Source organism: Sceloporus occidentalis, unplaced genomic scaffold (assembly GCF_023333645.1).
Source record: "Sceloporus occidentalis isolate IW3139 unplaced genomic scaffold, rSceOcc1.0.p SCAF_190, whole genome shotgun sequence".
Classification (NCBI taxonomy): Eukaryota; Metazoa; Chordata; class Lepidosauria; order Squamata; family Phrynosomatidae; genus Sceloporus; species Sceloporus occidentalis.
Window position 1 is genome coordinate 743,670 of NW_028317170.1, and position 27,315 is coordinate 770,984.

General features: G+C 48.4%; 1 protein-coding gene across 1 annotated transcript; it reads right to left on the minus strand.

Annotated features, from left to right (window-relative positions):
* Nucleotides 1-3,984: 3,984 nt before the first annotated feature.
* On the minus strand, nt 3,985-27,217 carry LOC149278402 (alpha-N-acetylgalactosaminide alpha-2,6-sialyltransferase 3-like). The gene is made up of 5 exons (XM_089502016.1): nt 27,202-27,217; nt 26,077-26,315; nt 16,939-17,348; nt 4,592-4,699; nt 3,985-4,168 (listed from the first exon to the last, which is right to left on the minus strand). The coding sequence occupies exons 1-5, from the start codon at nt 27,215-27,217 to the stop codon at nt 3,985-3,987; spliced, it is 957 nt and encodes a 318-aa protein (XP_089358142.1).
* Between the last annotated feature and the right edge of the window lie 98 nt (nt 27,218-27,315).

A 27,315-nucleotide genomic window follows, 5' to 3' on the forward strand; every position in this document is an offset into this window, starting at 1 on the left:
CTAATTGCTGCCTGCCCCGTACGCTGAATAATATATATATATATATATACACACATTACGGGTCAAAGGTTTGGGGTCACTTAGAAAGTTCCTTGTTTTTTCTTTAAACCACATTTTGTCCATTAAAATAACATGAAATGGATGAGAAATCCAGCGCAGACGGGGTTAATGTTATAAATGACTATTGTAGCTGGAAACGGCTGATTTTTAATCGGAATTTAAACAGAATCATAGGCGTACAGAGGCCCTTTATCACTCCCATCACTCTGTGTTCCAATGGCCCTTTATCACTCCCATCACTCCTGGGTTCCAATGGCCCTTTATCACTCCCATCACTCCTGTATTCCAATGGCCCTTTATCACTCCCATCACTCCTGTGTTCCAATGGCCCTTTATCACTCCCATCACTCCTGTGTTCCAATGGCCCTTTATCACTCCCATCACTCCTGGGTTCCAATGGCCCTTTATCACTCCCAGCACTCCTGTGTTCCAATGGCCCTTTATCACTCCCATCACTCTGTGTTCCAATGGCCCTTTATCACTCCCATCACTCCTGGGTTCCAATGGCCCTTTATCACTCCCATCACTCCTGTGTTCCAATGGCCCTTTATCACTCCCATCACTCCTGGGTTCCAATGGCCCTTTATCACTCCCAGCACTCCTGTGTTCCATTGGCCCTTTATCACTCCCATCACTCTGTGTTCCAATGGCCCTTTATCACTCCCATCACTCCTGGGTTCCAATGGCCCTTTATCACTCCCATCACTCCTGTGTTCCAATGGCCTTTTATCACAGCCATGTCTGCTATGTTCTCTTATAGGTTTTTTTATACGTCCCTTCTGGGGGCCGCTGGGGGCCATTGGCGTTGAGTCGATTGGGTCAGTCTGTGCGCCTCGAGTGTTTTTAGGTCCGTCTCATTCTGTGTGATCCGGCTGAAGAAACGCAGGGCCGTCCGGCGGCCGGATCCCCGAAGCTGCAGCAACCACATGTTACCCGAACCGCACGCCTCAAAGGTCTCCCACCCGCCGGTGCAGAAACCGGGAATCTTCAGACGGATGTAAAAAAAGTCCTTTATTGAGTTTATTACAAAATGTTGTATTAATGACCCCGAATATTAACGAAACAATTAAACGGATAACAAAACAGCTGCGGTAACCGCCCGGCGACTCAGCAGGAACAAGGGGACAATTTGGTAAAATATCTCCTAACCGGCGAAGAAACAGAAACGGCTTTAATTCCGAGATGGAAAAATCATTCATTAAATCAGAAGAAACAGCCGGATATCAGCCGTTTGTATGATTCTCACTCCGTTACCTGATCCCCGATCTACTAAACCCCCAACTTATATTACTGTATACAGCGCTGGGGGTTATATTACTGTATACAGCGCTGGGGGGTTATTACTGTATACAGTGCTGGGGGGTTATATTACTGTATACAGCGCTGGGGGTTATATTACTGTATACAGTGCTGGGGGGTTATATTACTGTATACAGCGCTGGGGGTTATATTACTGTATACAGCGCTGGGGGTTATATTACTGTATACAGCGCTCGGGGTTGTTACTGTATACAGCGCTGGGGGTTATATTACTGTATACAGTGCTGGGGGTTATATTACTGTATACAGCGCTGGGGGGTTATATTACTGTATACAGCGCTCGGGGTTGTTACTGTATACAGCGCTGGGGGTTATATTACTGTATACAGCGCTGGGGGGTTATATTACTGTATACAGCGCTGGGGGTTATATTACTGTATACAGCGCTGGGGGGTTATATTACTGTATACAGCGCTGGGGGTTATATTACTGTATACAGCGCTGGGGGTTATATTACTGTATACAGCGCTGGGGGGTTATATTACTGTATACAGCGCTGGGGGTTATATTACTGTATACAGTGCTGGGGGGGTTATATTACTGTATACAGCGCTGGGGGTTATATTACTGTATACAGTGCTGGGGGGTTATATTACTGTATACAGCGCTGGGGGTTATATTACTGTATACAGCGCTCGGGGTTGTTACTGTATACAGCGCTGGGGGTTATATTACTGTATACAGTGCTGGGGGTTATATTACTGTATACAGCGCTGGGGGGTTATATTACTGTATACAGCGCTCGGGGTTGTTACTGTATACAGCGCTGGGGGTTATATTACTGTATACAGCGCTGGGGGGTTATATTACTGTATACAGCGCTGGGGGTTATATTACTGTATACAGCGCTGGGGGGTTATATTACTGTATACAGCGCTGGGGGTTATATTACTGTATACAGCGCTGGGGGTTATATTACTGTATACAGCGCTGGGGGGTTATATTACTGTATACAGCGCTGGGGGTTATATTACTGTATACAGTGCTGGGGGGGTTATATTACTGTATACAGCGCTGGGGGTTATATTACTGTATACAGTGCTGGGGGGTTATATTACTGTATACAGCGCTGGGGGTTATATTACTGTATACAGCGCTCGGGGTTGTTACTGTATACAGCGCTGGGGGTTATATTACTGTATACAGTGCTGGGGGTTATATTACTGTATACAGCGCTGGGGGGTTATATTACTGTATACAGCGCTCGGGGTTGTTACTGTATACAGCGCTGGGGGTTATATTACTGTATACAGTGCTGGGGGGGTTATATTACTGTATACAGCGCTGGGGGGTTATATTACTGTATACAGCGCTGGGGGTTATATTACTGTATACAGCGCTGGGGGGTTATATTACTGTATACAGCGCTGGGGGTTATATTACTGTATACAGCGCTGGGGGTTATATTACTGTATACAGCGCTGGGGGGTTATATTACTGTATACAGCGCTGGGGGTTATATTACTGTATACAGTGCTGGGGGGGTTATATTGCTGTATACAGCGCTGGGGGTTATATTACTGTATACAGCGCTGGGGGGTTATATTACTGTATACAGCGCTGGGGTTGGGAGGTTTTTAGATAAATCAGGGATATTTCTATAGCCGTTAATGTTACTGAAATGTATTTTTTTGGATACTGAGATTATTAACCCCGTCCTTGCTGATAAATGATCAAAACTGAAATAAAGCCGTTACATCAGCCGGTATACCTGTGTATGTTACAGCTACACGCGGTATCGGGGGGGGGGGTATCAGAGAGAGGGGGTATCAGGGAGGGGGGGTATCAGAGAGAGGGGGGTATCAGGGAGGGGGGGGTATCAGAGAGAGGGGGGTATCAGGGAGGGGGGGTATCGTGCGTAGAAAATACAATAAAAATCAGTAAGAATGAGAAATAGAAAAATCGTAAAAAAATAGTTATAAAAATACTCGCTTTGCTGCCCGGTATCAACGGATACTCAGTGTTATCAAGTAAACGATTCTCGTCAAGTATTGCATCGCCGGCCATCGTGACGTCAGTAACTCTCCAACCTTCACATTTGGGGTAATTCCGCTGCATTTGGGGTAATTCCGCTGCATTTGGGGTAATTCCGCTGCATTTCCTGCACTCGCCGGACGTGATATAAAAACGTTAAATAATAAAAAGGTTTCTCCGACTCTTTTTTGCCATCGAGGATCTTTTGAAATATCAGGGAATTAAAGCTCAAACTTACACTCTCCATCAAAGCGAGCGGTTGAGTGAGTGGAGGTCACAGCATGAGCTTGGAGTGAGTGGAGGCAACACTGTGAGGTTTAGGTGAGTGGAGGGCACCCTGTGAGTGGAGGCAATACTGTGAGGTGAGGGTGAGTGGAGATTGCACTGTGAGTGGAGGTCATATCGTGAGGTGGGGGTGAGTGGAGGTCACATAGTGAGGTTGTAACAAGCGCAGGTAACACTGTGAGGTTGGGGTGAGTGGAGGTAACACTGTGAGGTGAGGGTGAGTGGAGACTGCACTGTGAGTGGAGGTCATATCATGAGGTTGGGGTGAGTGGAGGTAACACTGTGAGGTCCAGGTGAGCGGAGGTAACACTGTCAGGTGAGCGGAGGGCACCCTGTGAGTGGAGGTCACGCTGCCCAGTCTGGGTGAGTGAACGTTATATTGTGTAGCTTTGCCCACTTGGCGAACACTCGCTTTTCGGTGATAAACCTGTGTCCTCCGTGTGCCGCGTTCTCATGCAGGAGATACTCGTCGCACTCGTCACGGCCCGGCTCGTAGTAATGATACGGGACCCTCCGAAAGCCCCCCGTCCTGGGGAGGAAACACAGCGGAGCGCGCTCAGTAAAATGCGTCCGGACTCCCCACCGGGGGGCGCTGGAACCCAATCCCTTCCCAGGGGGAAACCCAGAACGGGACCGCGGTACGAAGACCCCACAACCCGTCCCTGCAAGATACTTAATACCCCTGGATGTTAAAGGGGTGAGAAAGGCCTGTTATACCCCGTATTGTACCCCTTAGAGCCGTTTAGTGTTTAAAGCCCTCTGAACCGATACATTTAATAATTCATATCTTTTTAAATAGCAAAGAGGTGAAATGCACTGAACACGCCTTTGGCACCTGAAAGGTTAAAGGGATGATAGGCTGGGGTCAGGTGTCCAGGGACAGCACGGAGGGGGCGACTTCTGATACTGAAACGAGCTGTAAATACCCCGGGGGGTATCCGGTGGTTCTTACCTGCAGTAGGTGTCGTTAATCATCCCGTAGACCCGGATCCTCTCGCACGCCTCCATGGCGAGGATTAGGGTGAACCAACCGGTGCTGAGGTAAGACCCGGACTGGACTCTGGAACACAAGGAATGGAACGTTAGACCCAAACCCGGTATTTCCACCTGCGGTTCTGATCCGTTATTTTATCTATAGAGCGCCAGCAGATGCCGTAGCGTTGTTATACCAAATGACCGGTAACACACATAAAACGTATAGACGGAGAAGAGGGCCTCGCTCCTAGGAGCTTACAAGACGTGGCGGCGATTACTTATCATCATGAATCAGGAACGGCAGAGAAGCGCATGGCGAGATTTATTTTTCCTTATCATACTAACTGTGGGGAACAATAGAATGGCTCAGTCTAAATCACCCAGTCGGACTCTCTGACTGATGAAAGCTTATGGAGAAATGGACTTCATTAGCATCGCCATAAAGCATCAGCTCAGTGTGGTGCATGCAGCAAAATAAACGGTAAAAATGTCATTTATTTCCAGGGCTCCCCCCGTTTCGGTCGTTTTATAGACGCCGCGTCGCTGAACGCGCTCGGTCCGCTGGCAGGAGAACCAACGTCCGGTATCCGCGGCGTCTCCAGGGAAGGGTTTATTTAATGAATTGATAAGGCCGTTAAATAAAATATTTTAATAATTCTGCTCCGCATGAAATAATTAAATTTAATTACATTCCGTCCGTTCTCAGAGGATCCGGAAATGAATGAAAATCAAACCCCGAATATCGATTAAAAATGCAAATTCTTGCTTTTTCCCCTTTTGGGGGGGGGGGCATATGGTTAGTACCAGCCCCGCTCATCACTCGATCCGCCAGCCCTGCAAACAAGTTTATTTCTCAAGGGGCCAGCGAGGGCCGTCTACCGAGCTCCGTCGGGGTTTAGAAGCCTCAGAAAGACCCGGCACGGACACAGCGGAAGGGCTTTAACATTCAGTATAATCCACAGGATAGCTGGGTGGTCCCTTTGAATTTAGCTTTGATCCCCCTTGATCTACAGAATCCCCCCACATGCATTTATTACTGTATTACCCTCTACCACCTCTGCTGGGAGGCTGTTCCACCCTCTTGGGTATTTTAATATGCATTCCTCACTGGCGGGGCTACATGGAAATCCCGTTACTATTTATCTCCAGAATTCCGGGGGGTTTCCGTTTACAGCGTCTTTAAAAAAAAAATGATTTGCGATTTGTTCGTTATTCCTAATTTCCTAATTTATTTCCTTTATTTGGCGAATAAACATTTCCGAGCCGAAGGAAGCGAGCGTTTCCCGCAGTTACCGTTTTCATTTCAGCTGATAAATAAACGCGGTGAAAACGGAACACTTTGGGTTGGAAACTAATTGCGTTTATTGATTATTTAGAAGTCAATATTATTGGCCGTATCCGCTCAGAGCCGAAGAAACACGAGATTCAGTAAAACGGTGATTTTTACCGTCATATCTAATGAATCATTAGAGTGAAGTATGCGCGGCATGGAGCCCTGCCCCCCCCCCCCTCGCTGCCGGGGGTCTTGGGGTTTTTTAAGCAAGACTTGAAAGCCTTTTCTCTTTAATAATCGGGACAGGTGGTTTGTATGGATAAGATTTAAAGGGACAGTCCAGCCTTTATTTGCATTTCATGTATATGATAGCTGAGTGGGTTAACTTTTCATGCGCCCCCCCCCTAAAAAAGGAATATGTATTTTCATATGTATTTTCCCTTCACTGCCCCCCAACTACATGCCTTACAGACACAGCCAAGTGGGACCACGGAGGGGGGGGGGGGTCGTTGGGCTGCAGCTTCTCCTGAAGGGTCCGGTGCGGAGGGGCTCGGGGGGCTCCATACAGCCCGGACTTTAACCCCATTGATCACCTCCGGGATGAATTATTATTTATTGTTCTATATAGCGCCAGATTTACAGCTGAGACGCCGCCAGACCCCCCAGACCCCCGAAGCTGTCAAACCTCTCCTATTTAAGTATTTTTTATCGATTGATATAGCGCCATCATATTCCGTAGCGCAGTACTAGGGGCTTCACATAACAACGCGGATTTACAGAATTTCTTATGTTTGTGTTTAATAAAACGCGAGTTTCTGAGCCGCTCGGGAGACGCGACGCGTTCTGCATCCCCCCCTCCCCCCAGCCCCCGGAATCCGCAGATTTTTTTGTCCGGGGAGAGAAATCACCGGATGAATAACCGACTCCGAAACGCTCGCGCATGACAGAGCTCTCCCGATAGATACGGCGCGACGTGCTGCGGGCTGCGATCGGCTGCCGGCCGTCAGACATTACAGAGAGAGCAGCGATCAATACGACTCGGAGCTTAACGGATAAATCCCCCCCTCGGGGTAACTCAGCCAGGGTGAGGGGCAGCGGCTGGACAGGGGGGATGTGGACCCAAAGAGGGGCTTCAAATCTGTCCCCCCGACCCCGACGAGGGTCTAATCCTAAAGGTCTGGCTGTAAATTGGGAGCCGGCAGGAGACTTGTGGTGGGGAAAACCTTTCATTTACCCGACTCCACAGCGCATTACTAAGGGGTGACCCCGGAAATTTTGCCTCGTTCATGATTTTTGCTGGGAACACTTTCCGTGGGGTGTGGGTCCGGTAATTACCTGCTGAGGACCGGGGGGGGGGTCTTCTTATGCACTTTATGGGGGGCACCATGAAAATCTAAAGGGATCGGCTGCACAGAACTGCGGTTGGAGGGTCCCATTAAATGGTTAAACCCCGGCACGTAATGACACGTTACACGTTACGACGCCGTTACATGTAATGACTCCGTTTATCGGCCTTTCACATTCACCGTAGAGGGAATTCCCCTGCCCTCCTCTTAAAGGGTTAAAGGCCCCTCCCGCCGCGCGCAGTATCAGAGCTGACACTCAGCCCCCAGACCGCGTCGGGGACGCGAAAGACGGAGCGGAGCCAAAAACCCGGCGCCCCCCCCCCGGCACCATAAATAAAACTTCCCTAAAATAATAAAAATGACGGAGCTTTTATTAAAAATGTCAGCTTCGTTAATAACGTCTGAACTAAAACAGTTTTTGGAATCCGTGAGAAATGATTGCGGCTCCCCCCCCGGCGCCCGCTCCATGAGGCGCCGTCTGAATGCAAATCCCCTTCTTATTTCCCCGCGAAGCGCAGATCCTCTCCTCCGGGCCGAATGATTCTCCGCTCCCCGGAGCCGCTGCTTTACTGCCATAGATTTTTTAAACTTAAAGGTCCCGGAAACGATCCCCGAGGGGCCGCGCCGAGGAGCCGAAACACAGACAGAAGGGCCCCGGGAAAACGCGTTTAAATACCCGGTCATGGCGGCATCCAAGCGGTCGTTAAGGGAACCGTGACTTATCAGTAGGTGAGGATATGCCGAATGGAGTCACCTGTATTCAAGCAGGGATTCCTGCTGCAATAAAGCAGGGAGAAAAGCACCAATGGGGTGTTGTCTCCAGACTGTGTGACCCCAAGAATCTGCCCATTCTCCCGAGACTGGGGTAAAAACCTGAGCATGTGACCACCCACCCCTGCCCCAGACTGGGGTAAGAAGATGACGTTACGGATCCTAATACTGATAACTGCAGACCAGACCCTCTCTGGGCCCCAAACCCCTGATGCCCCTCTCTCCTCCCCCTGATGCCCCTCTCTCCTGCCCTGATGCCCCTCTCTCCTCCCCTGATGCCCCTCTCTCCTCCCCTGATGCCCCTCTCTCCTGCCCTGATGCCCCTCTCTCCTGCCCTGATGCCCCTCTCTCCTCCCCTGATGCCCCTCTCTCCTCCCCTGATGCCCCTCTCTCCTCCCCTGATGCCCCTCTCTCCCCCTCTGAGGCCCCTCTCTCCCCCCCGATGCCCCTCTTTTCTAGGAGGTCAGAATGTTTGCTGGGTATGAGGGGATCGCAGGGTTCTACAGCCCCAAATGCCCCGATAATGTGTATAGAAACAGCAGGAGACGGCTTTATAAATGAAACGGGGTAAATAAACCCCATTATTCTTCTTCTAAATGCCCCTCAGTTACACAAATACCCTGCGCTGGGGCATAAAGTCACATAAAGAGTCTGGGTAAAGCCCCCATAGACTCTGACCCCTAACTTTCTTAATGTTAGGAGTCGTAAAGGTGAGAACGCGGATCTCAGCCCAAGAAGAGGAATCTTCAGCCGATAGCTTTTAATGAGCCCACGTCGAAAAGAGATGGAAAGTTACCTAACCAGGGGACCACGGAGGTCTCTTTTTCAGATGAAATGATTCCATTTGGTGAAAAGGAGCTTTAAGAAAAGGACAGAACGTTGTTGCGTTTCCGTAGTTAATGTTTCACTACTTGGCTCAAACGCAGAGAGACTCGGCAAATATAAAAATACAATTTACTGATTAGCAGCAAAAGCTGCGAAAATGAACGGAAAACGACAAAAAAAAATGGGATTATTATCTTCAATAAAGAAAGAAAAACATTTATTGCACCAATGATGAGGGAATCGATCGGAAGCGCTTCACGCCCCCCGTTTTATCACGGAGCATTACCGCCTATCGATTCGCTCGTTCCATCACAATTGCATCTCCCCTGCTGAGCGGCTCTGTGCGTGCGCGACTTCCTGCTTTATATCAGAATACGTAAAAAATGGAAAAAAGATGGAGAAAAGTTACAACAAGAGACCGGAATCTAACGCTAGAGGGTCAGAGACTGAGATGGAACGGAAATAAATTTTACTTTACTGAGAGGGTGGTGGATAAGTGGAACAGCCCCCCAGCAGAGGTGGTAGAGGGTAATACAGTGAGGATATTAAACATGCATGGGATAGACATACGGCTCCTGAATCTAAGACGAGACCAACTAGACGGGGGCCGGATGGGGCCGATCTGAGTGGGTTCTGGGTTTCTGTGCCTGTCCAAGCCTGCCAGCAGTCCTGATTAACGTGAACTCCAGTCCTAACGTGACCACAATAGAGATGCCACGACCGCCCCCCCCCCCGCTTCCCATACTCTGCAGCTCAATAAACCCTCGGCATTCGGCAGGCGGAACGCGTCTCCAGCGCACAATAATTCTAAATTATAGACAATTATTGGCGCGATCATCAACAAGGAGATGAAGCCCTCGCTGTAAGAGCCTCTCGAGGAAAGAGACAGCAAATTAAAACTCCTCATTGCTGCGATTCCCGGGGTCCGCGTGATTTACGGTCACCTCGGCCGCAGACCACCGACTCGGATCGTTTGTTTGAAGTACTAATTATCGTCTGAAATATATCTCCGGATATCGGGGAATTCTTGGTTTCTGTGACTCTGTTGTCAGGATTTATAAAGACGCCATGTTTGCTCTTTAAGCTCCGCCCCCACCGCTGCCCTCCTCGCTCCAATGCTCAGCCTCGCTTTACTGCCCTGACTGTCAGCTTCTCAGCACACCGCGCTCTGATTCATAATCTGATAATCAGCTGGGTTATCCCAAAAACATGGGCCCCCGAGGTACAGGTGAGACCCGGCCAAGACCCCACCTGGGAGATGCGATGGAGGTCGGGTGCTGCAGAGCATCTCGCCAAACGACCAATGAGCTCCACTGCCCACAGGTGTTGGCTGGATAGGAGGCCAGTGTCTGAGAACTGGGACTGTGCCATAAAACCCAGGGCAGCTGGGAGGTATAGCGTGATAATCTGGTACCTGACAGTGTTATTTACCAGCTATGGATGGGGGGCTTCTCCCGCAGACACCAGTCGGGGGTCCTCATACAGACTCTGTTAGCTGCTGGCCGTATCATTAAGCTACGGGTCACGTATGTGACGGTTCCTGGAGGCGGTCGGAAGGTCCCCGGCGCCGGCTGCCACACGGTAACCAATTACATATAACGCGGGATATTAACGTGTGCCATGAAACGGCCCGCAGGCCGCACCGGGAGACGATGCGACATCACCCAAGGACAGAGCGCTCATCCGTCACTGCGTATCAGAATACCGGCTGACAGCCGCCACTGCATCCCACCGATAAGCCGCTAGAATTCCGTTCAGTTTGTAGAGAAAGGAGGTGGAATCGGAATTCTGCTAATTAATAATATTAGACATTAACCCCTTTCTTGCTGGCTATGAAAAGCTCGCCTGACTCCATAAACGCAACCGACCGGCCGTTCTACGTGGGCTCTGTTCACCAACTGGCGATTCGGATGAGTTTCTGGGGCCGGAAAGCTGGTTTTAAGGGACTATTTAGCATTTTTTGCGAGCAAATTGGGGACTGGAACGTATGTACCTGAGACAGATCCAGAAGCCAGGGATTCAGGTAGCAAATAAGTGAAAGGGTTAAAGGCATACATTTTTTAATAGTCCGAATTTGACTGAGAAGGTCCCAGATGCGGTCCTGACCAACGGCCCATCAGGTTGGCTCGCTGGACACAAAACACCGAACGGAACGTTATGTAGCCGAGACGCAGCTCATCTTCTTGGCGTAAAGCGAACGGAACATAATGTTGGCCGCTAGGCAATAAGCGGCAATTGGGCCACCCTGGCCCCCCCGGTACCGAGACCCAGCAATCCAGAGGCTTCCCACTGGGAAGAGATGAGCTTCTGCTGTGGCAGCGCTCGGCAAACCGGGAGAATATATATTTTTGCATTTTCTGGGTTTTTCTTTTTTTTTTTTTTATCATTTATCAGTTTCCTGCGGTGAAAATTGTCAGAAATGAAAAATCTTCCTGGCTAAAAAAACAAAATAAAAAAAAACCGGATATTGTCAAACTAGAAAAAGAGAATATTTGGTCGATATTTATATTTTTTTTTTACTGGGCTTACACAGAAAAAGACAGGGAGTCGTTTAGGCTTTGAGAACCTCGTTGATCCCTTCTTCAGACGGAACGCTCAAACAAAACGTATCAATTGTGACAATTAAACATTTACAGAAAAATACAGCTTTAGGGATTTTTTTTATGGGATTTGGTTAAAAATTAAAGTCTGTTCTGGTAAATCTACAGCCCCATTTATAAACTTTTTATTTATGGAACTTCCTTATAAACGGCTTCTGGAACCCAACTCGGCTTCTAGAACCCGCTCTCCCTGCCAATGAGGAAGGATCCCACAATATGTACCGTTCTAGATGGTTCTAGAGGTGGAATGGTTCTATGTTTCTATGTTCAGAGCCATTGTGCGCCGGCCGGCAGCTGATTAGTATTCTCCAGCTCTGCTTCGGGGTAAAAGAGTCACCAGGATTACTTTACACTCTGCAATTATCTCTGGTGATTATACCGTGAATTTTTATTTAACATCAATTTGACACATTGAAAAAAAAAAAGCAACATAATGTACTTTAGTCACCGAACATTAACTTTGTTTTTGAGACGTGACCTTCAGTTTCTGAGCGACGGACTCTGCGGTCACGGCGGACTCTGCGGTCACGGCGGACTCTGCGGACACGGCGGACTCTGCGGACACGGCGGACTCTGCGGACACGGCGGACTCTGCGGACTCTGCGGACCGGGCAGACACGGCGGACTCTGCGGACACGGCGGACTCTGCGGACACGGCGGACTCTGCGGACACGGCGGACTCGGCGGACACGGCGGACTCGGCGGACACGGCGGACACGGCAGACTCTGCGGACACGGCGGACTCTGCGGACACGGCGGACTCTGCGGACACGGCGGACTCTGCGGACACGGCGGACCGGGCAGACACGGCTACTAGGATTCTTCGGGGGGCAGATTCCCTACGTCTATGAGATAATAACTTTCCATTGTTGAAGGGGTCCCTTGTAACGGCCCTTCGACCAACAAAAACAATAGGGGGCATTTATAAAAAGTGATCCTGGTGCATGGTTTTAAATCTGACCTTATCACTATAGCAACTAATGCAATGGTGCAATCAGCAGAAACATTCTAATGGTTGCTATGGTAATAAGACCCCACATCCGTCGTTTGTGTTTTATAAAAGAACAATTTGGGTACAAAATTTAAAAAGACGTCTTATCTCCATAGCAACCATTAGAATGTTACTATGGAAACACACTATAGATGGTTCTGGGAGGCCGTAGAAATAAAAACTGGATCACGGCCTCCAGACAGGAGAACTGTGATTGGTCAGAACCATTCCCCGCCTCCTTCTGGGGATCATTTGACGCTCTCTTTATGCAGTTAGTTGTGGCCCCTGTCTTAGCCCTTCCGGAGACCCCGGGAGAAGCACCCCTTCTCAGAGTCGACACTCAAATCCTCCGGGTCGCAGGAGCAAGGTCCTGACACGCCCCTTTCCCCGCCCACTTTCCCTTTAAATGGGGGTGTTTCCTGCAGAGTCGGCGGCAGGTACGCACACTGACGTGAGTAGGACCCCCCACCAACGTCAGCGGGACCCCCCAGTTAACATGAGCCTATGAGTTGGGGACCCCAGCCTCCCGTTCCTGACTTCTCCATTCATTTTGCATGATTTCAATAAAATCTTTAGATTTCTGGCTTTTTCACCTGAATTATCCTTAAAAATACAAAAACGAAGCTTTAATCACCCAAAGATGTGTTTGAAGCTTTAGAAAAATAATTCTTATTCTGCACGAGTACAAAAAACAAAACAAAAAAAAACCTAAAATCACAAAAATTCTTCTTTTATATGTAAATGAAGCAAATTTACTAAACCCAATCTGCGACGCTAAAATAACTGTAATAATGATGAAGGTCTCGTCGGTTTCCGTCGGCGACGGTTTCCGCGAACACACGTCAGGTCTCGAAAAAATGAAAAAATAAAATAAAACATAAAAAACAAAAAACTCAAAAAAAATGAAAGTTCTCCTGCAAAGCCCCGGGACTTTTATGGAAATAATCTCTGTTCAAAGCGCTTGTTTTCTGCTCCCTTTGTCAGTCTGGCGATTGTTAAATTATTTTTAAGCCCCTGGCTATCAATTTATTGTGCGGCATCCAAAGCGTCGGCCGCCGATACACAAGCGCCGCTCGTAAACGCCGCCGACGAGCAATTTCCTCCCAAAGGCTCTATTTTGTAGACAATAAACATGATTTACGCATCTAATAACATTTAATACATTTCTGTACACAATCCTAATTTGTATCCCAAATCACCGGTTGCTACAGAAGACAGATTCGGGGGGCCGGGTGGGTTCGTTAGCGTCTGGCTGGTTATCCATCACGCTATTAAACATTTATTAGGCCGATCGGGGAAATTAGACGTTAAAAAAAAAAAACATGAAAAAAATCTGGAATAATTCCGCAGCGGCCGTCGGTACGTCGCATGGGCTCGAAGGGTTAAAAGAATAACTCCCGGGGGGGGGGGGTTCCCAGACAATATCGCATTTAAAAGATTCTACAATAAATCCTGCATCTGATGCGGCCGTTAATAACGTTACCCAGAGAGACAATGGTTTCCGCGGAGACGGCGGCGCTTTGATCTCGCTTTCATGTTTTCGCTTATTGATTTATAATGCATGATATATTTAATAGGTTTTCCTGACGGCGCCGGCGGCACCAACAGCATCGCCCCGTACCGGCGAGGGGCTCTCCCCCGGGGGGCTCGTATGGAGTAACAGGGGAGTCGGGGACCAACTGCTCGATGTTACTGCCGTCTGGGCGACTTACAAACACTTACAGCGACGAGCGAGCCGGAGAGACCAAGAAATAATCTCACGCCGGTCACCAGGAACCCCAAAACTCCAGATAATTCCAGAAAAAACAACGCGGCTCAGATTACAGAGAGAGACGCAACCCTGAGACAGTCAGAGAACACAGCATGACCATAACCCCCCACGCTGTATACAGTAATATAACCCCCCACGCTGTATACAGTAATATAACCCCCAGCGCTGTATACAGTAATATAACCCCCAGCGCTGTATACAGTAATATACCCCCCCAGCGCTGTATACAGTAATATAACCCCCACCACTGTATACAGTAATATAACCCCCAACTCTGTATACAGTAATATAACCCCCCAGCACTGTATACAGTAATAACCCCCAGCGCTGTATACAGTAATATAACCCCCAGCGCTGTATACAGTAATATAACCCCCACCACTGTATACAGTAATATAACCCCCAACTCTGTATACAGTAATATAACCCCCCAGCACTGTATACAGTAATATAACCCCCAGCGCTGTATACAGTAATATAACCCCCAGCGCTGTATACAGTAATATACATTTTATTTATCTGCAGACCTGGAGCCGTTGCTGTCAGTCATGTGATATTTTGGGTGACTTTCCCGGCTCAATCACCACACTGAGCTGATGCTTTATGGCGATGCTAATGAAGTCCCTTCCTCCATAGACTTTCATTAGTCAGAGAGTCCGGCTGGGTGATTGAGATATCCTAATGTTTGCTGCAGGCATTTACCTCCGTATGGATATATTTGTATTTAGGTAAATAAGATAAAAGTAATGAGTCCACCTTAAATAAAGGTATAAATTTCGAGGTCCCTTGAAGTCATTCCTGTTTAGCAGACGGGGCTTTGATGAAAAATGATCTTCCGCAGTATAACTAATGGAGCTGCTGAGGAGAGAAACATCCAGCGAGCAGATAGAGGCCACTCTAATCAATCAAGAAGCGGAGAATAAATAATGCCGGAACAATCCCCGCGCTAATCACTAGAGATGGGACCGGCCTACGGCTCCTACATCGAAGTCTTTACAGCAGGAGAAACGGGCGACTAGACGGGGGCCGAATGGGGGCTGATCTGCCGGCAGGTTCTGGGTTTCTAGAGACCCCTTAACACACGCGGCAGATAAAATGATGATGTCGTTCAGAATGTTCACGAGCAAAGGAAGCAAACGGAAGCGATGTATCAATTTGAACCAAAAACAGTAAAAAAAACTAATTTGATGCAACTTTTTTTATAAAAAAATAGTTTAAAGCCCCGGCGGCAGAGACTACGGAAGGAGTTTAATGTTTTTATCGTATTATACCGCGTGGATCTGGCGCACGGTTTGGGGAATTTTCGGCGAGGCGCCCCCGTCTCTGAATGCCGTCGTAGGGTTTGCCCGAGGCTCGTGGTTTTGTGCCCTGGATCCAGATAACGTTTTCTGGGCTCAACATAATAATAGTTAAAAGTCTCATTCAAGTCCGCGGCTGCAAACTGGGTTTAGTTTATTCTGCCCCCCCGGAGCCGTCGGGGACACATTATACTCGGGTGCGTATAACTGGCGGGGGGGTGGACATCGCCAACGGGAACCAGGTCCTAAAAACTGCTGCGTAAAACGACCTCGATAATCGTCTACAGCTGTTTATAATAAAAAAAAAGCCAGAGGGAAGAGGGGGCGACGGCCGACGTCACCCCAAACCAGCGGCCGCGGGTCAGGACTGCGTCAGCAAGACGTGCGTCGGCCGTCCAATCGCGACTCGCTGCAATCCATCGGAGCGGCCGGATCGTAGGATGAGTATCGGCAACAAACAAAAGTACCGGGAAGACCCGCCAAGGAACATTCCGCCGTACAGACCCGGGGGTGGACAGAGAGCAAGAGGATCCTTTCTCCACGTTTTTCATTTTGCTCCTCGTGTGGCCAAAGCTTTCAGAATTTGATGGTTTCGGGTGTTTTGGGTCTGTTATGGCATAAGGAAAAAAACAAAAAAAGATGTCTTTGAGAAACGGTAAAACGGCCAAAGAGCAGAACGCTGGGAGGAGAGGATCTGGGGGATGACAATGGATTCATGGAATTTATTGAGACAAAAACTGGCGTTTCCTTCCGGAATTACTGATTAACTTTAAAAGAACGAATTCCAGTCGTCTTCGATTCCACCGCATTCATGAATATACAGAATATACGGGCTCCTGATCCGGACCGCTGATGGCGTCTCACAGAGGGGTGATCGATTGGGTCGTCACTGGATCTCAGTGATATGCCGCCATGTTTGTGGAGGCATCCCCCTATGCGCATGCACGCGCACTCTACTTAAAGGGGACACCTCGGCATAATCACGTGACATTCTCGTTAAGACGTCTCCTGCAAAAGGCAGCCTCCCTTTCCTATTTTTCGGAGTCATTTTGTAAGACTGTATCCCAGCAGTAACATTGATCGATCTCCTGCATTCTGACCCTGCCTGTTTAACCCTTCGCAAGCCTTGCTGACCCAACGCCAGACCGAATCCCATTATGATTTCGGATCGCCCCTCGGAACTGCGTTCCCAGCCGCCTAATATTTGGGGCTCCAAACCCCTGATATCCTTCACATCTTATATACAAAAACCTTCACCGGCCAATGGGCACCGGTACAGAGTCAGAAGATTTTAACCGATCCACAGGGGGAAAAAATATATGAATTTTAGATCAAAGACAGAAAATCGATGAATTTTAGATCAAAGACAGAAACAGGGAGTCTTAGTCAATCCCTAAAACGCCAGATGCCGCCCCGGTCCGATGATATCGGTAAATCCCGTTCTCTTACCTGTCTCTTCCGGTTTCTTTCTTAAAGACATCATCGCAGTAATGCATCCGCGTTTCGCTCGTCACGTAAACCTTTGCGTCTCGGTAGTTTTGCAGAGTTTTTTTTAACATGTTGTACACGATCCCTTTCCCGTCGTCCCTCATGTTCCGGAAAGGACCCCAAACCACGTAGACCGTGCCGTTCGTCTCCTTGAAAAAATACTCCGGGTTCCTGAGCAAGAGGGGGACGCTGGTGTGAGAGACCACCCGGACCGTCGTCCTTTCGCCCACGTCTTCGGAGAAGCCTTTCGTCGGCGCGTTATTCATCCGCCAGACGCAGGTCGCCCGGTCAATTTCGGGTCCCGTCTTCTGACCGAGAACCTGACCCGAGTTGGAGACGACGGCGCAAACGTCGCAGTCCAGACGGAGAGGCTGCAAAAAAAATTTAAAAGATACAAAATATCATCGCCGGTAAAAATATTATTTCCAGAATAATTTCACCGCAACATTGTATCCGACGCAGCGCCGTGGAATAAACAAATAATAAAATAATTCTACCCAGATTCCCAAAGTAACCATTTTTACAAAAACCTATTTATTTATTTTTTTGGTTTCTGAAATGGGGTTTTTTTCCCACTAAATAATTCATTTTTACTCTCTGTACTTTGCACTAAAAATAGAGACGAAATAACGATTTGTTCTCCTTATTTTTTAGAATATTTTTCTTTTTTCTTTTTTACTCCGAGAAAAAAAAAAAAAGGTAATGGATTCCGACGCAGGAAATTGAAAAGCATTTGCATCGTTTTTATTAAATAGATTTACGGCGAATCCGGGCATAAAACGGGAAAGTCGTATAAATCGCGAGCCGCGCGTCGCATGTTTTATTTCTACGTATAAATCGAAGGCTGCTTTGCGGAGCGAGATCGCCGCTCGATGCGTAAATTGCCTCGGAAAAAATAAAATAAAAGGAAGCCGGCTGCGATTTTGGACAGGGTTGCAGAAGACGCCCCGCGCCGCGCATGTCCTGCGGAATCTCGCGTAACACAGTTGGCTTTTATGGTGATCGTAAACGTCACGTTGATGGCGAGAGATAAAAATCTGCATATTTCAATATCGCTCGGGCTACTGAGATGAGTTTCGTTAAAAGCCGTAATCAGTCGTATAATTAAGTGAAGCTGAGACGCTCTCAGCGCCGTTGGTTTAATTGCATCGGGTAACCGGCAGAGGTGGAAAAAGCCCTCCAACTTGCAATTTGCATGCAGAGGGCTACGGTGATCAGCAGATCGGCCCCATCCGGCCCCCGTCTAGTCGCCCGTTTCTCCTGCTGTAACGACTCAAACCTTAATCAGTCGTTGGTCTCGTCTTAGATTCAGGAGCCGTATGTCTATCCCATGCATGTTTAATCCCCTCACTGTATTACCCTCTACCACCTCTGCCGGGAGGCTGTTGAGCCATTTTTAAGCTCGACTGCCAACTCAACTCAAGTCGTCTTTTTTGTGAATAGAAATTTTCTATACTTTACTTAAATTTTCCTCATTCCAGCCAACAGAGAACCTGAACAATTCAACTGTTTTGTGACTTGGTGATGTGAGATTCTCCACCATATTCTTCTGCCGCAGGGTTAGATGGCGCGGGTCGTGAACGGATTCCTGTCGGTTCCTCCCCGGTGAACGAGATGCCGCTTTTACTAATTAAAGAGCGTTAATAATCAATGAATGGACGCTCTGGAGAGCGGAACGGCGGAGCTTCTGTCTCTGACAGTCCCAGCTCTTTGGGAGGAGGATGACACTCGGAGTGTTTTTTCTGTGAAAACAATAGAAAAGCTCATTTTTTTTAATCCAGCCCATGAGAGATTGTATGATAAAGGTCACTTGCCAACGAGTTCGAGTTATTAAATCTGTCCGACGCTTTCCACTTCGGCAAAAGGTCAGCGCGTTAAATGATAAAAACGACCAGGATGGGGAAAAGGTCGCGAAAAATCCCAAATCCGACATTCTGCATCCAGGTAATTCCAGAGGTGAGAAGCGTAACAAAGTAACAGCTTATGTCATGTTACCAGTATACACCAGCATACACCAGTATACACCAGCATACACCACCATACACCAGTATTCACCAGCATACACCAGTATACCCCAGCATACACCACCATACACCAGCATACACCAGTATACCCCACCATACACCAGTATACACCAGTATACCCCAGCATACACCAGTATACACCAGCATACACCAGTATACCCCAGCATACACCAGTATACCCCAGCATACACCACCATACACCAGTATTCACCAGCATACCCCAGCATACACCAGTATACCCCAGCATACACCACCATACACCAGCATTCACCAGTATACCCCAGCATACACCAGTATACCCCAGCATACACCACCATACACCAGTATACCCCAGCATACACCAGTATACACCAGTATACCCCAGCATACACCAGTATACCCCAGTATACACCAGCATACACCAGTATACCCCAGCATACACCACCATACACCAGTATACACCAGTATACCCCAGCATACACCAGTATACCCCAGTATACACCAGCATACACCAGCATTCACCAGTATACACCAGTATACACCAGTATACACCAGTATACACCAGTAACGGTTCTGGAAGGAGCTTCCTCCCAATAAATGCGGAGCTGAGCTTTAGGCATCCTCACCTGTTATGTTGTATACTACTCGTTATGTCCCTGTCTACCCATTGTACAGCGCTACAGAATATGATGGCGCTAAACAATAAATAATAATATGGGTTCCAAGAAGTCGTCCGCGGGGGCTGGTGGTAACATTCAGAAGCCGCCAGCAGTATTCTTGGTGAGGGGCATTTGGCTGTACGCTGCAACGTATTTAGGGGGCTAGCCCAGCGTAGCCCCCTGAATGGGTCCATGGAGCCCAAGAGGGATATTTACTAGGATAAGTAAAATTTGGGGTCTCTGTGACAATGTCACACCCACTCGCTGCCCCAACACAAGGACAGTGAGCGCTATTTAGTCATTAACGCCCCAATCAGCAAGGTAGAATTGTTTCCCGATTTATAGAAACCAATAAAGCTATCATTCCGGGTTCAGCTCAATAGACTTTGACGGCTAATGTCTAGTTTTAGCTGCTAACGTTCTAGTTGCGCATGCTCATCGTGATATTTAGTAGAAAGCACCCCAAGGGCTTTTTGGGGGTGAAAAATTCTTCCTATGAATCCATTCTCTAGATCTAAGATTTTGTTTCTGAGCGGATCTCGCGCGGAGCATCGGATTTTACAGCATTCTTCTTGCTTCTTCTAGAATCTCACATTAGCTTCAGATGTTTAATGGTTCTTCAGAGCGATTATCGATACCTCGTCCGATCAGAAAGAACAGGCAGTCAATATCCCTCTCGCCGAAGGGTTAACGCGCCATCGATCGCAATCAGAAACAGTCAGTGAGAGTTATTTCACCCCGTAATTATTCCGGGTCGCGTGCGCCGTGGATGTAAAAACGTCTGTTATGCGGCTCGGCGAAGGCAGGAGAGACGTTCCTCCCGCACGCCGCTCGGATTCCAAATATCAGGCATAAGAACGTTATCGGAAATGACATACGTTTATATCCTTTAGTTATTTGGATCTATTCACTAAGAAGTAAAGTTGAAGGGTAACACGACGGAGCCGATTGAACTTCAGTCTCAGGCGCTGATCTGCAGGTTTGCGAGGGCATGCGAGTCTCTGAGACTTTTAATGACACTTTGTGAGTTTCAGGCGAGGGCATGTCAGTGCGATATGAAGGCGCATGTCCTCGCCTGAAACAAAAACCTCTTAGGGAAGCCCAGACCCCCAAACCGTTTCCGGTGGGATTCGGGGTTAAAGTAAAAAAATGAGCGGCTTTGCCTCAGTCAAACATTTTTACACAATATTGTTACAAAAATAGCAAAATGCTTTAGTATTTGTGCCGATCCTCTGGCTTCAGGCGTCTGACGGCGGCTCCGGCTGGCAACGGCTCTTAGGGTCTAAAGTCCGGCTGTGAACGGCGGCCTTAACCGTAGCCAACGCTGGACTTACTGCCGGTAAATCACCTGAGAAAACCGGGACTCCCTGCAAAAACAAGCTACTCAGCGAGCATTGCCCCGTACCCCGCGAACATCATATATAAGCCATACATGTGTGGGGGGGCAGTCGGAGTTCCCTCGCTGGATTCATGGTAATAGGACGTGGCAGGGGGTATAATTTCACTGTAACAGTCAAAATGCTGAAGTTATTTACAGAATCGCCGTAATTTGGACCCGGCGCTGAGTTTCGGAATCGATTACCGCAATCCGTCTCCGAGACATCCCAGAAAAACACAAAACGCCGCAATAAACCGAAGGCTGCGGGAAATCCGACGTCAGAACGCGGCGGCTCAGCGAGAAAAAAGCCACCGGCTTAGAGTTTGATGAATGTGAAGACCGGCAAATTTATGCTTTCGGCTGAGCGCGGAACGAGCGCGTTCCCCGGAGAATCCCCGGCAGATGATTGGCTCCATTTATCAACGGCGCAGGAAACGAATGCGCTGCCGCCACGCGGCTCATGGCGGCCCACGGCGAGCGCGCAGACAGGCGGCACGATGAACATACAATGTATGAGAGATCCGCATGACACGGGACGGTCAGAACTACTGAGAAGCATCCCCCCCCCCCGGGCATTATATAAACTTTAACCGCAGAAAACCCCCCCCCCATATGTATTTGCCCCTTCACCTCCCAGCTAAATGCCCTGCAGTAGATGCGTTCACCTCCTCCCCAGGGGAACAGCGCCAGCCGGGGGTCTATTCGCCCCCCCCCCGTGAAAAGATAAACGCCCCCATTCATTTCTGCGTCAAGCAGCCAATCAGTGGTAAGAGATGTCTGATGGGGGGGGGGCTGCCGGGTCAGCATGGCTGCAACTTCTGTCTCGGCTCAGCGCTATATTATTGAAGAATGATTATTAAAGCGTTAGGGTTACTCATGGAGCGCTTTAATATGCAGCGGGGTAAAGGATGGGGTACTGGGGGGGGGGTCACGGCTCGCAAAATTAACATCATTCAATATAAAGAAATTCCGGGAGCGAAACCAAAGAAAAAGACCCAAAGCCAAGCGAAACCTCAAGGGGTTCTCCTCCCCACAAGCGACCCAAACGTACAAACTGCGCGTTCCTTCCAATAATCCCGGAATCTCCGGGCCGCCCGTCGCGTTTCCTGGACCCCGCCATTCACCGAGGGTCTCGCCCCGGGGGGCACCGGCTGCTCGTAGCGCTTCTAATCAACGGGCTTATAAAATATGTATTTCTCCATTACTGACAGCCGCGCTCATAAAAAATAAATAGCCCATTCCCAGAAATGTAATAAAACACACAAAAAAAAAAGCAGCGAACGAGCTACGTGCCCCGCGGGGCAAAGATTACCGAACGCGGCCTTTCTAAAAATACCCGGAGCGGCTTTTACCGGCAGGAACGGATTTAAAGGGGATGAAGGCGAAATAAAGGTCTTAATAAGCACTTAAAATATTATATTTAGATCAAAATAAAATCCATCAGGAAAACATCCTCCCCTACGGGGTTAATCATTCTGTGCCCTGATAACCGGTCTCCCCCTGTTCGGCCTTTCCCCGCTACAACCCGTCCGGAACCCCGCAGCACCCCTCTTCATCTGCTGCCCCCTGTGACAAACTCCGCACCCCCTACATCTCTACCCTCCTATCCAAATGCCCCCCTAATCGCCCTCCTCATCCCCCCCACTCCCATCTTCTGCCCCCCCCCCGTGACTGCCTTCTCCCCCCCAAACGCTCTATAAAAACCCACCTTTTTCTAGAAACGTAAATTCCTCCCAACACTCTCAGCCAACATCCTTATCAAGCCACCCGCAAGACCTTCCTTTAATCAGCTCATTCAAGATGCTCCTCTCCTCCCTCAACCCCCCCCAACCAGCGACTAGATTGTAAGCTCCTAGGACCAGGGCCCTCTTTGCCTCCTTCCTCTGTTATGTCATTTTAACAGCGCTACGGAACCTGCTGGCGCTATATGAATAAATCTCGTTTTGCCTCTCGGGCCGGTGATGATGGCGTGTCCCTTTAAGGCATTAGTATGTTTATCACGCAGATCTATGACCTCATAGTGTGACATCAGAGTGAAGCGCTGGATTCTATGGCGACAGCTCGTATCAGAACTGCCGGGGCGGAATCAGCTCGTAATGAAACCCCCGCTGAGACATTCATTTCCTTTCCTCGCCACGCGGGGGATATTTATTTATTAGAAGAGTTCCTCTGTCTGAATCACTGCTTGGTTTATAAATGGATAAAAATCCACTTGAAAAACAACACCCTAAACGTTTCTTTGAAGAGGTTCTGCAGCAGCGGAATCTGACATTTTATCGCGCATGTAATAATGTATCGTTATATCTGCGGCTGGGTGGAGAAATACTCGCTTGCTGCAACTTCCCGCAGATCTTTATCTGACAGAGAAACCGGCTAATTCCTGACGCAGAGGAACCCGGCGAAATATTATATGAACGGGTCGGGGTAGAAGCTGCATCTTCGTGGCGCTTCCTGCGACGGACTTCTTCCTCCCCGCGATAACGCTTTTATCCCATCGTTTATTGGATAATCAGTGGATGAAGTAGGCTTCAAAATTTAATAGGGAACACGGAATGGGTTAAATAAACTAAGATTTATAAATAGAACCCGGCAGCAGATCGGCCCCATCCGGCCCCCGTCTAGTCGCCGTTTCTCCTGCAGTAAAGACTCAAACCTTAATCAGTCGTTGGTCTCGTCTTAGATTCAGGAGCCGTATGTCTATCCCATGCATGTTTAATATCCTCACTGTATTACCCTCTACCACTTCTGCTGGGAGGCTGTTCCACTTATCTACTACTTTCTCAGTAATGTACTGGATACTGAATGTTCTCTGAGATGCAGTGCAGCGAGTTAGGGTCGTATTCACAGACCCAGAACATTGTGCCCTCTCCCCTGACGGCTTCCTACCCGAGGGGGCCGGTGTCATGCATGCGTTTGGAGGTCGCCGGCCTCACCGTTGACGTCCCTCTCTCGCCGTACTCTCTAACCGAGACGTATAACCAATATTTCCCTCTCCCAGAGAGGTCCCCTGGATGAAAGGACTGTCTAATCCTGCGCGGGAGCTCCGCTCGTCCTGTATGAACGAATGAATGAATGAATGAATGAATGAGGAGGCTTCCCGCAGAGCCTCTCCTGCTTTCAGATTCCTAGCGCAGCGGGATATTTATTAAAACCCCCTCTGTGGAGCCGCGTGGCCCGAGATCCGAATCGGCGTTCTGCTGAGATAATGCTGTCTAATGGCAGAAACACGACGGCGCCATTCATTCGCATTCACACCGCCGGTAATGGAGGCCACGATCTGCATTCCGCGCAGGTACGGCTGACCGCTGCAAGTCATCTCCCCACGTATAGCATTTCTCAGAGTAATTACCGGGGAGGAAAAACAGGTAATTCAGCAACAGAGTAATTACTTCTCTGGGGAGAGCGCTGGAGAACCCAATCCTCCTCCTCGTCTGCCTCCGATCTCTGATACGAGAATCACGATGCGGAGGATCGATATCCTTACAATACGGACCCCTCGGCCTCAGCTGTAAAGCAGAATTTATCCTGGTTGCGCCGTTTAGACGCCCAGAGCGTGGAAACCGATTTTCAAGGACAGCCCCTCCCCCCCCACTTGGTTAATAGGGGGCCCAGGAACCCCATTTTTATATATAAATGTATTATTATTTAATCATTTTGCATATTTATGGGGAGTTTTGAAATCCAGAACCTGCCAGCAGATCGGCCCCATTCGGCCCCCATTGGCCCGACTAACCTACTGTAAAGACTCAAACCTTAATCAGTCGTTGGTCTCGTCTTAGATTCAGGAGCCGTATGTCTATCCCATGCATGTTTAATCCCCTCACTGTATTACCCTCTACCACTTCTGCTGGGAGGCGGTTCCACTAATCTACCATCCTCTCAGTAAAGTTCATTTATTAGATTAATTAGAATTCAGGCATTTTGGAAAATATGTCTCCAAATTCAGCAAGAAACAGAAAAATGGGCAATTAGAGCAACTTAACTTTTTATATCTAAATATTCAGCATTTTCTGGAATTCTCCAAACTCCTCGCAAAATAATTGGATTGAAAAAATTGAAATATTCATCTCAGTTACTGAAATGGCTTTTATGGATTTTAGTTTTTTCGCCCCGTGGATCCGCCGGGTCAGCGCAGGCCGCGTCCGACGCACTCTTTGGCTCTTCGTCAACTCGTTAGTTTTTTCCGAATGCAGAGAATGGAAAACGAGTTCATCTCTTAATGACTGAGGAGAGAAAGGTCGTCGCGTGCGCTCGGCCGGCTGTGCATGCGCGTCGGCTGCGTGTTTCTGACAAAACAATCAATAGCTTTGACTTTTACTAACAAGCCCTGAGTGCGGATAAAACGATGGCAAACGATATAAATTCCGACATAAAGGGAACTCCCACCGAATACTCATCACTGCGACCCGAATACAAAGAAGATGCAGTTTTTTGCCTCATAATATAAAGTTTTCAGGCAGCTGCTTATCAGCCGTTTGTATGATTCTCGCTCTGTTATCTGACCCCCGATCTACTAAACACCCCGACTCCTTATCATACTGCCTGTGGGGGACAATAGAATGACTCAGTCTTAATCACCCAGTCGGACTCTCTGACTAATGAAAGTCTATGGAGGGACGGACTTCATTAGCATCGCCATAAAGCATCAGCTCAGTGTGGGGTTTGAGCCTGGAAAGTCACCCAAAATATCATATTTTACTGTATACAGCGCTGGGGGTTATATTACTGTATACAGCGCTGGGGGTTATATTACTGTATACAGCGCTGGGGGTTATATTACTGTATACAGCGCTGGGGGGTATATTACTGTATACAGCGTGGGGGTTATATTACTGTATACAGCGCTGGGGGTTATATTACTGTATACAGCGCTGGGGGTTATTACTGTATACAGCGCGGGGGGGTAATATTACTGTATACAGTGCTGGGGGTTATATTACTGTATACAGCGTATATATATATATATAAATGCAAAAATGTACATTTGTAGAATAAAGTCATTTTTGATGTGTTTTGATGTTACTGGCGGTACATTTGTCTGCGGTCTCCGGCGGGTTACCTCGTGCGTTCCGATGTTAATGTAGCCGCTGTGATAGGTGGGTGGGTGGCGCAGAGCGTCGGAGGCCGGAACGCACCCGGAACCGGTCCGTCCAAAGCAGCTCATCAGCTTCAAAAAGTTCATTTCGTTTCTTAGCCGCAGAACGATGAGAAAGAAAAACACGGACAGAGCGCTAACGACGAGGAGCGGACCCCGCTGCAAACAACAAGAACAGAACAAGACATGAACCGGAGGGGTATCTACACAGAGGGGCAACACGCTGGGGATAACACAGAGGGACTTTCTGAGGCATGAAGCGGCCTCCCAGCAGTGGTGGTCAGGGCTAGAACAATGCGTACCATCGAGAATGCCAGTGCAGACGTACTAGGCTGTATAGATGAGCGACTAGATGGCATAGCTGCCAACAATTCTGATGTCGCCAGGGCATTCCTGACAGGTGGGCTCCTGTGTCAGCTGTGCAGGCTCCAGGCGGGGGGAGACAAAGGAGTTGTGTGAGAGGAACACCTTGTGATTGTGACAGGGCCAGGCTAGCTGGCTCATGTGTCATATGAAGTTTAGCCGGGTCACGGAGCACTTTTGTGTCCGGTTCTATATACTGTGACCCGGTAATATATTATATTGTGTTTATTGTGTAACCGGCCCAGAGACTGATGTGGCTTCAGCTCCAGCCTTCAAAGAGACGATCCTATAATCTGGCTGGGGCTCTTAATCAGCCAGCACAGCCCTGTCTGCCCAGACGGCCCCCGCACTACAGGGGGGATAACACAGGTGGGGGAACCCATTGTATTCTGTAATCCCCTCACCTGATACATCCCCTGTATACTGATGGGATTTGTGATGGGATGTGGCTGATGGGATTGGGGGTTGGGTTCGGTACACATTGCATTGAGATTGTATATAAGTTCTGTGTGTTTGTAATAAAGAGAGTTCTTCTTGGTTTGCTACGAATGGTGGTCTGGATGATCCGTGGATAGCTGAGTGCGATCCGTATGAGGGACTGACTGGTGATTCCTCAGCCCTCAAACAGGGGGACCCGGCCTTGGGTACGGTGACCCTGTAACAGTGATGTCATAAATGTGTTTATTAAGATGACATAAAACGAGACTCTGCCCACAATGGCCTCACCTGACATCATACGCATCGCTAAAGTAGGTTACTGTGAGATGGTTCTTTGGAGACATTAGTAATGTTTTTAGAGCCGAAGTCTGGGTAATAAACATAAAATATATATAAAAACTA